The sequence below is a fragment of the Piliocolobus tephrosceles genome, chromosome 5, assembly GCF_002776525.5.
Source record: "Piliocolobus tephrosceles isolate RC106 chromosome 5, ASM277652v3, whole genome shotgun sequence".
Classification (NCBI taxonomy): Eukaryota; Metazoa; Chordata; class Mammalia; order Primates; family Cercopithecidae; genus Piliocolobus; species Piliocolobus tephrosceles.
Genome location: NC_045438.1, coordinates 56,691,718 through 56,701,707, shown reverse-complemented (window position 1 = coordinate 56,701,707; position 9,990 = coordinate 56,691,718). Strand labels below are relative to the sequence as shown.

General features: G+C 39.0%; 1 protein-coding gene across 4 annotated transcripts in view; it reads left to right on the top strand.

Moving 5' to 3' along the window:
* Positions 1–2,313: 2,313 nt before the first annotated feature.
* TFB1M (transcription factor B1, mitochondrial) overlaps positions 2,314–9,990 on the top strand; it is a 54,629-nt gene continuing 46,952 nt past the window's right edge. Inside the window, exons 1-2 of one of the 4 annotated variants that reach the window (XR_003309448.2) lie at positions 2,314–2,541; positions 5,554–5,705. Coding sequence is in view for 2 of the 4 variants with exons in the window: in XM_026454399.2 (XP_026310184.1) it covers positions 2,409–2,541; positions 5,554–5,705 (285 nt within the window). In the remaining 2 variants the exon portion in view is untranslated. The remainder of the gene's footprint in view (positions 2,542–5,553; positions 5,706–9,990) is intronic. The other 3 variants (XM_026454399.2, XM_023206085.2, XM_026454398.1) reach the window with 3 other exon arrangements.

The following is a 9,990-nucleotide window of genomic DNA, read 5'->3' as shown; positions in this document are numbered from 1 at the left end:
TTTGCCCTTCTGCCTTCGGACATGTGAGGACATGACATTCCTCTTTTCTGGGGGATGCAGCAACAAGATGCTATCTTGAGGTAGAGAGAGCAGCCTTCACAAGGCACCAAACTTGCCAGCTCCTTGATCTTGGACTTTCAGCCTCCAGAACTGTGAGAAGTATATTTCTGTTCCTTATAAAGTACCCAGTCTCAGATATTTTGTTATAGCAGCAGGAATGAACTAAGACACATCTTTGTGAACCTACATCACAGAACTGAAATGAGAATTAAGTAACATAGGAAGTTTCTTTATAAATAGTAGGTAATAATCTCAACAATGTCAGTAATTGAAAATGGCATAGCATAAGCCATCCATAAATTCATATTTAGATCTGGGGACAAATTATCAGGCATCTACAAATTCTCCATGCAAAGGTGTTTTACTCATTTAGATTTTAGTTTGTTTTTATGTTGATGTTAATCTTTTAAAAAGCTTATGTGATTATATTTGGGGTCATCTGAATATCCTCTTTATACCTGTTAGGCAACATGTGTGTTCATGGTAGCATTAGTGCCAAATAATTCAAATTCACTTGTTTCCAAGCTACTGAAAACAGATGCAGGCAGACTTAATATGTAGCTTCCATGCTCTTCCAAAAGAAAGACCAGCGACAATGGAAAAAAATTTGAACAAAGATTTGGTAATAGTTTGACTCCAGAAACTAATGAGAACATCCAGTCATTAAATGGTATACTGTATCACTGGTAAGCTGAAACTTAAAAAAAAAAAAAGGAATCTTGCCAGTTAGCACTAAGTGTAATGATTTAACGTGTTCATCACTGTCAATTAATAAGGCTATTTATATTGGTTTTGTATATATTTATTGCAATTGTTTAAATAGTTACATGAAAACTGTAGGCTTATGTTTACATCTAGATTCGTATTTCTATATATTTAAATATTAATAAATTAACATAAATTAACTTAAAAATAATAAGCTGACACTTGAGTGTGGCCAGTGAGATCAGAACTCAGAAAAGACACAACTCAGGTTGTCTTCTCCCTGTACTTTGCTGTCTGACTCTGGGCAAGTCAAATGACCTCACCTCCCCTATTTCTTCACAGTAAACTAAGAATAATAATCTCATTCACACAGGACCATTGCGAGGAGTACGTGAAATAATGAATACAACCGTGAATGAATGCCTTCTCAGGTAGAGTGTGTTGTGGACAATAAGATATCTGAATCAAGAGTCTGTACTTTCAGCCTACATTTTGATGCCACGTTGGGTAAATCTCCTTATCTCTATGGTAGTCATCACTGTTTTTTAAAGTTAGGAGATTATCTCAGTTCCTTTTAAAATAGCTTTTATAAGGTGGTTGGGTTTTCCACTGCAATTTCAAAGTACTCCCCATTTCTGTATCATGCCCACAGTTATTTCGGTTCCCATTAGCTTTTTTAAAAACTTACTGAGGGACAAAAACGTTAAGATTCATTTGTGATCAATGCAGCAATGTCCAAATATAAGCAGGGTTAAAAGAGCAAAATTATCACATCTATCAGAGAAACTTTAATATTTTTCTTTGCTTCGTTGTTTTACTGGTATAACGGAAGGGCAGAACTCATATTTGAGTCTTCTCTCTGTTCTTAGCTGTAATCCTAGCAAATTAAATGACCTCTTTACACTGGCTAATTATTCATCTGCCAAATAATTATAACAGCCACCATTGATCACGTACGAGCTTACCCAATGCCTGTGTGCACTGTGTTCTCAACGTGCACACCAGGTGAACTCTCATTTCGTGCTCACAATTTTGAGGTAGACATTAGGTCCATTTAATCGATGAAAAAACTGAGGCTGAATAAAGTTAAAAACCCGTCATGCAGCATCTGCAGAGCGGAGGTTCTAAAAACACCTCACCGTAAGAAAGAACTGCTAACAAACAATAGCTTTGCCTCTAAACACTCGCTTTTCCTCTAATATTCACAGATGGGCATTTGGAACGTCAAAGGGCCGGAAGCCCTTAGAAACTTCAGGGCTGGAGTAAAGCGGCTGCACCAAATCTCAGAGCAACTCTCCCGAAAAACCCCACTCTGCCCAGGCCCCGCCTCGTCCCGCCCTCCTGGGTGCTCTCCCAACCGCCCGCTCCGGAGAAGCCTCTCCCACCCGGCTCCTCCGCCGTTCTCACTTGCGGAAGCCGCGGCGCACCCAGCCTGCCCCTCTCGCAGCAGGACGCAGCGCATGCGCTCCCAGCACACCCGGATTTCCTGTCCGCCGTCATCGCTTCCGGTGGGGTGGGTCTGACCAATGGGGCTGGCTCCGAGGCGGGCGTTAGGTCTCGCAGATTCCTACCCTGCGCGTTTCTTTCGGAGCGGCGGTGAAGGGCCTTGGTGAGGCAGGGGTAGCTGGTGCTTGACGAGTCTCATGGCTGCCTCCGGGAAGCTCAGTACTTCCCGTCTCCCGCCGTTGCCCACGATTCGAGAAATCATTAAGTTGTTCAGACTGCAAGCAACAAAGCAGCTATCACAGAATTTCCTCCTGGACTTGAGGCTGACAGGTGGATGGCTTAGCAGTGCTCCCCGGATGTCTCCCCAGTGTCCCTAGGGGCGTGGGCTGGGGGGTCTCGCACGTCCCCGCGGGCGGGTGTCCAGTCACTGGCGTGCGACGGGCTTTTGGTCAGGTCCTTCGACTTCTTTGCATCAAAAGAACTCCGGTCCCACCCCCCCAGGAGACACGTGAAGTGCGTTGATTGCTCACAAACCTCCGCGTTCAGAGGGATGTAGCCTGCAGGCAGGCTGCTTAGACGCCGAGCTCACTAGGGGAGGAAGAGTTCATGTGTCGTGAAAGGCGCTGGTGAATACTGGAATCTGGGTCACTTTGAAATCAATCACTCTGAAATGGTACAGCACATGTTGCTGGACTTGCTTTACATGCAGTTTAAAGTTACCAGAATTTAAATTGGTGCCAGGATTTTATCAATAAGTTGGTGAAAAGAGTATCCCTCGTAGGATTCGTTGTTTAAACGTTTACCTGTTGAGTCTAGGAAAGCCTCGGGGACGCTAATATTCATTCATAAGTATGTATTAGGCAAGCACCGTTGTGCTAGTGCTGGGATAGGATATGGGCTGGGATAGAACAAGGCGGTGTTTCCTCGAGGAGCTTACTTTTAGCAAGTTTACATTCCCACACCTAATTGTTTAAAGTCACTTTTTATGAGATATAATTTATATGCAGTAAAATTCACCAGTTTGAAGTGCTCAGTTTGATGATTTTTGACGAATGTATTAATATATGGTCGTTCAACCACTATCACCGTTGCTTAGTGATGTTCTATGAGATGAGATTGCAAGAATATATTACAAATATGGCTACTAAGTCACTGCTGGAGTACTTAGGTTTTGAGATGTTCATATTTCATTCTGTTTGGTCCCACTTCAGAAGTTGCAAAGAACAGTAAATCACACCCAAAAAGTTCATTTTCACTTAAATGAAGCACACTCCAGAAAACATAAAATGTTTTATTTCTTGGACGTGTAGTCTTTATTCTGCCTGTAGCAATATGACTTTGGATAAAATAATTTAACTCTTAAGTGTTCTCATCTTTTTTTTTTTTTTAAGATGGAGTTTCGCTCTTGTTGCCCAAGCTGGAGTGCAATGGCACGATCTCGGGTCACTGCAACCTCCGCCTCCCCGGTTCAAGTGATTCTTGTGCCTCAGCCTCCCAGGTAGCTAGGATTACAGGCTTGAGCCACCATGCCCAGCTAATTTTATATTTTTAGTAGAGACGGGGTTTCACTATGTTGGTCAGGCTGGTCTCAAACTCTTGACCTCAAGTGATCCACCCGCCTCGGCCTTCCAAAGTGTTGGGATTACAGGTGTGAGCCACTGCGCCCGGTAGTTTCCTCATCTTTTAATTGGAAGAAGGGCCTACTACTTTAAAAGATTAACCACTCTAAAATTCTTTGGTTCTAGTAATAGCTAGTGCCAGCCTTTTCTGCTTGTTATAGCCACATTCTAAATATAAATCACCATTCTCAGGGTAGAAGTTACAGGTCTGTCTATATTTTTAAAAATATATTTTATATATTTATATAATGTTATATTTTTAAAAATCCTTCAAATACATTTTCTCATGAGCCTTTATCTTCAGGAGTAAGTTTCAAAGTCTAGGTATTATCCACTCTTTCTATGGGAACCAGAGTTAAGGGAGATTAGGGTATTTACCTGAGGTTAGAAGCTGAGGCAGAGGAGAGCAAGAATGAAATCCAAGCTCATTGATTTGATAGTGCTTCTTTAATATTCACTTGTATTTCAATGTGCCTGAAAAGTTTGAGAGCAGAGACCTGCCTACTGTTGTAGCTCTCCGTTTTAAAGAAGGAGAATATTAAATGTATTCCATAATGTGTCCTTCCTGTTCCCCCTCTGAGAGGCATTGACTTTAGAATTTATACCTGTGTTGAAGTCCATGACCTTGTACAAATGAAACAATAGACAAGGAAACTGAAAGGTTAAGAGAAATGAAATTGGGATAGGAGTCCTTGGTTAACATGTAAGGATTAGGTGAGAATGTGTGTAAATCGATCATAACAGGTAAGATGGTCTGTGGATGCTAATTCCCTCCCTGTTAAAAGACTAAACCATTTTTGGATGGTTAAGAAACTAGTTTCCTCATTTTAGCCGGCAAAGGTATGTTGTTGAAAACAAGCAAAAATAGGGTTGTGAACACTTACAAGAAGTGCTGGTATGTTTTCAGTGACTAAATTTCCACTATCTTAGGAAGACCAGTTCCTTGCATTTCCATATCTCACAGTCATTAAGACCAGCCCATTGCATGTTTTTCCAGATGTGATGATTGGCTGCACTGAGTCAATACTCTACTCTTTTATGATGTCTTAAGGGCTGCTAAGTTGAATTTGATTAATTAAAAAATTTATTTTTCCATATTAACATGCATGTGTGCAAAGCTTTAAAAACCCTCAACTGCTCAATTTAACTTTTTCCTGAAAATGACTAAGAATTCAAATTTCTGAAAATCTTGTGATCTAAGAACTTATTGCCGTTGGCATATTGACCACCAACAAGATGTCTCTAGATAAAAAGGAGAGTTCAGCACTTTTTGCTTTTGGATTTCACTAGCAATACTAGCAGTAGTGAAGATTCTGTATGTGAAACTAGTGTTGCTTATTCAGATATTCAATGTTCAATAACTATAGAAAAGTGCTGCATGCTTATCCAATCTGTTCTTAGGAGGTGGTCGGTTTCAGATCAATTTGAAAAGAATTTGCATGGGGCAGATAGAAACTGCAATATTAGCTAAATTTAAACTAAGAAACTTTGTCATGCTAATCCTGTTTTTGTTAAGGAACTGGTACAGTTCAACGGTGATGTGGTAGCATATTGAATTACCACTTCATGTTAATTTAAGTAGAGAGTTAGTCAAATAAATGTTGTACGTAAAGGATCAATTGATTGGGTGATGGCTGGATTTTTATAGAAGATTTTTCTCGCTAAATTTCATACGTTGAATTTGCCAAGTTAATCGAGATAACTAAAACTCTTTTTCCTCTAGATAAAATTGTAAGGAAAGCTGGCAATCTGGCAAATGCGTATGTTTACGAAGTGGGCCCTGGGCCAGGGGGGATCACAAGATCTATTCTCAATGCCGATGTCGCTGAACTTCTGGTGGTTGAAAAGGACACTCGATTTATTCCCGGATTACAGGTGAGAAACTCAAAGAGCCTTCTTTAGGAGGCAAAAGCTGAATTTAAATCTTTATGCCATGATGCTTAAACCCCAGGGTACACAAAGATTATGTATTTTTCCTCAACTATAGATCCCCAAGGCCCCATTCCAGAGATTTTGATTCCACAGTCTGGAGAAATCTGGAAGTCTCCATTTTTAACAAGGACTCCCAGATGGTCTGTTGACTACACCTTGAAAAAACCTGCTTTACGCATTTTTTGCTAAACAAACTAATTGTTTTGTGTGGTTTTTTTTTTAAGTCTACTAATAGCTGTGCTTGTTGTGGCCCGTTCCTTCAAAAATAAATAAAAATAAATAATGGCCAGTAATGACTAATTGGTGTGACTTTTGAGAACTTCATTTAGGTTCAAAAAGCATTTCCTCAGACAAAAGATGAGTAAGACATATGCACGCTTTTCATCATGAGAGACTTCATTATGAAGCTTAAGGATTCTTTTATAAGATAAATTTTTTAAGTGAAGGAAGGAAGTTGTACTTTCATAGATTTAGGATGAGGTTTAAATGAAATGATATATGCATCTTTAAAATACAGACACTGTTATTGTATGAGAAATAAGAGTTGAAGGAACTGGGCATGTTTCAGCTGGATAAAAGAGGCCCTGGGTAGGAGCATACACAGCTGCACATCCAAGGTTGGTGGTAGATAGGATAAGCTTGTTTTGATCTTTTCTAAGAAAGAACTAAAACAAATAGATGGAAATTGAGGGAGACAGGATTGAGGATTTGAAATAAGGAGGAACTTACTTTTTTTTAAAATGCTAGCAAACAGTGAAATAGATTGTATCAGGGATCTTGTAAAGGGATATCCTCATAAGGGAACACTTAATGACTTAAAGGCCTTTGATTCCTCCGTAATTTTAAAACTACAAAAGAGCCCTGAACCTTCGGCTTAGATGACAAGCAATTTATCATGTGACTTTAATAGAATAATGTAGTTTTCTACGTTATTACTTCTATACAAAAGGATAAATTGATTTAAAATGAGTACATTCTAATACTAACTTGTGTATATATTAATGGAGAAATGTTAATTTCTGTCAGAACAGTTTGAGAAATTGTTTTTGAAAACCTAGAACTTTTTGTGCGTGTATCTGATTTTTTAAGAATTATATATCAGTTAGAGGTGGAAATGGGAATATTATTGTTTTTGGTAAGATCATGAGATTATAAAAAGAAACTGAATAATTGTATAAACCCCTTCGGGCTTATTCATGTAGCCCTTTGTGGACATAGGAATACTCACGTGACTTTTTTGCTCTTAAAAAGACTTGTTGTCCCTCGTATGTCACCATTTGTTGGGTTTATTCTTTCTTATTAGGCCAGCGGGTGAACCAGATTTCCATTCATTCCCACATATTCTCCTCAGTAATATGAACAAAAGATCTTTGAAGGCAGACTGTTGAAAAGAGTGACTGCCACCCTTCTCTTCTCAGTTTCCCCAAACCCCTAAGTCACTGCGTTCCTAACTCCAGCCATGTTTTATCTCATTCAATGTATCATCATCTGACGTACTGTATATATGTTCTTCCCATTTGTTTGTTAACTGACTCACCTCTCTGGAGTGTAAGTACCTGAGGGTAGAGATTTGTGTCTGTTTTGTTCCCTGTTGTACCTCTATCTCACATAACAGTACCTGGTACATAGAGGTGTTCAGTAAATGTCTCACATGAGAAACAAAAAGGTTGACCGACTATTTCTGTATCTGTGTATGTATGTGTATATGTAGCTCTCATATTTGATAATTAAATGTATCATTAAATAGTGAAAGTAAATATTTGTGTAGCATTGATAATGAAAAAGTTTTATGCTCTTTTTTTCTAAATTTGAAGGCTGATTTCAAGTTAAATTACTCTACAGGAAATGTATATTTGACTTCTCATTTGTTTTCAGTAGAAACAAAATTAATTCTTAATATCTTATATGCAAGAAAGGAATTTGCCTTAAAAAGAAATGTTGGGTACTAAAATATCAAATGGGCCTTTTTTTCCCCAGTAAGGAATATTTCAGTATTCAATATGTAAAACTACTTTCTTTTAGAGGTACTAAATTAATCATAAAACTGAGTAAAAGCAGAAAGAAAGTAATCTATTTTAAGGATTCCATTTTAGTGATTTCTAAGCTAATATAATTACTTTTTAAAGAAATTGTAATAATTTATAAAATATCTTCTAGCTGAAAGCCTGTCATTTATAGCTTAATTCAATTCCTACAGTATTTTCATGAGGCAGTTTAGGGGAAAGAAAAACTGGTGCTCATACAGGATTCATGCTCAGCATGTTCTAAAGGTAAGAAAAACATGTCTAGTATGTTTAGTATAGTGTAGTTTTGTGGTAAAGACACAGACTTCAGCATCAGCCTGCCTGGGTTTAACTTCAGATTCTACTACTAGTTGGGTGACTTTGGGTAGGTAATTTTGTCCTCTGTGCCTCAGTTTGCTCGTAGGACTCGTATGAAGATTAAGTGTATGCCTGATACTTAGAAAGCACTCAATAATACCTTAGTTATAAGTAATCAATTAAATTGTTATCCCTGTGCCTTGATTACCTCTGGTGATTAATGACTGATCAGGAGACCTCTGATCTGGAAAGAGGTATCGGAGGAAGTCATGTTATTCCATTGGAGCACTAGAAAATTCCCCAGTGCTATGGAAACATTGGGGCATTCTCCAACTCATCAAACTTGCATTGGACACCTAGGGTTTCTTTTCTTGATGTTGTCACATTCTGATTGTGCATTTCGAGGTTTTTAAGTTTTTCATTGTTTCTTGTTACGTTTTCATGACTGACTGGATTCTCTGTGCTGTGGAGAGGAGTGAGGAGGTTTCCTGAATCTCAAGGAGCTTGAGGCCTTGATAGGTTTTTTTCCCATTTCTGAACTGGAAATAACTTAGATTTTCTGACATCTCAGGGAATTTGAAGTTTTGATAGGTTCTTCTGCATTTCTGAAGTGGAGATAAATTTTGTAAATCATTTGTACCCCTTCAGAGAAGTAGTCCAGATTCTCCCTCATTTTATTTTATTTTTTTCTGTTTATTTTAAAGCAAACCTGTCCAAGCTATGGCCCACAGACTGCCTGCGGCCCAACACAAATTCTTAAACTTTCTTAAAACATTATGAGATTTGTTTTGCATTTTTTTTTCAAGCTCATTGGCTATCGTTAGTGCATTTTATGTGTGGCCCAGGACAGTTCGTCCAGTGTGACCGAGGAAAGCCAAAAGATTTCAGAGCACTGTTTTAAAGGCTTCATATATTAAAAATAATAATACCTAATATTTATGGAGAGTTAATCACACTAAATACTTTGTGATGTGGTTTGGCTCTGTGTCCTCAACCAAATCTCCTCTTGTAGCTCCCATAATTCCCATTTGTTGTGGGAGGGACTCAGTGGGAGATGATTGAATCATGGGGGTGGGTCTTTCCTGTGCTGTTCTCGTGATAGTGGATGAGTCTCACAAGATCTGATGGTTTTAAAAATGGGAGTTTACCTGCACAAGCTCTCTCTTTGCCTGTTGCCATCCACGTAGGATGTGACTTGTTCCTCCTTGCCTTCCACCATGGTTGTGAGGCCTCCCCAGCCATGTGGAACTGTGACTCCAGTTAAACCTCTTTTGTAAATTGCCAGTCTCAGGAATGTCTTTATGAGCAGCATGAGAATGAACTAATACACTTTGTTTTACAGCTTTGTTGAGATACAATTGATGCCCAGTAAACTACACATATTTAAAGTGTACAAATTACTGAGGATTTGTGTGTGTGTGTTTGAGACAGGGTCTCACTCTGTCACCCAGGCTGGAGTGCAGTGACACGAGCACAACTCACTGCAACCTTGACGTCCTGGGCTCAAGCAATCCTCCCACCTCAGCCTCTTGAGTAGGTAGAACTACAGGTGCACACCACCATGCCTGGCTGATTTTTGTATTTTTTTGTAGAAATGGGATTTCACCATTTCTACATGGTGGTCTCAAACTCCCAGGCTCAAGCATTCTGCCCACCTCAGTCTCCCAAGATGCTGGGATTACAGGCAAGAGCCACCGCGCCCAGTTAACTGAGTTTTGACATATGTGTGATTGCATGAAACCATCATCACAATCAAGAAAATAAACACTCATCATCATCAGGATTCCTCATGTTTCTTTGTACTCTATCCCTTCTTTCCCCCTTTACCTATCCCAGACAACCACGAATCTGCTGTTTCTATAGATCATTTTTTATGTTTCAGAATTTTATATAAATGGAATCATACA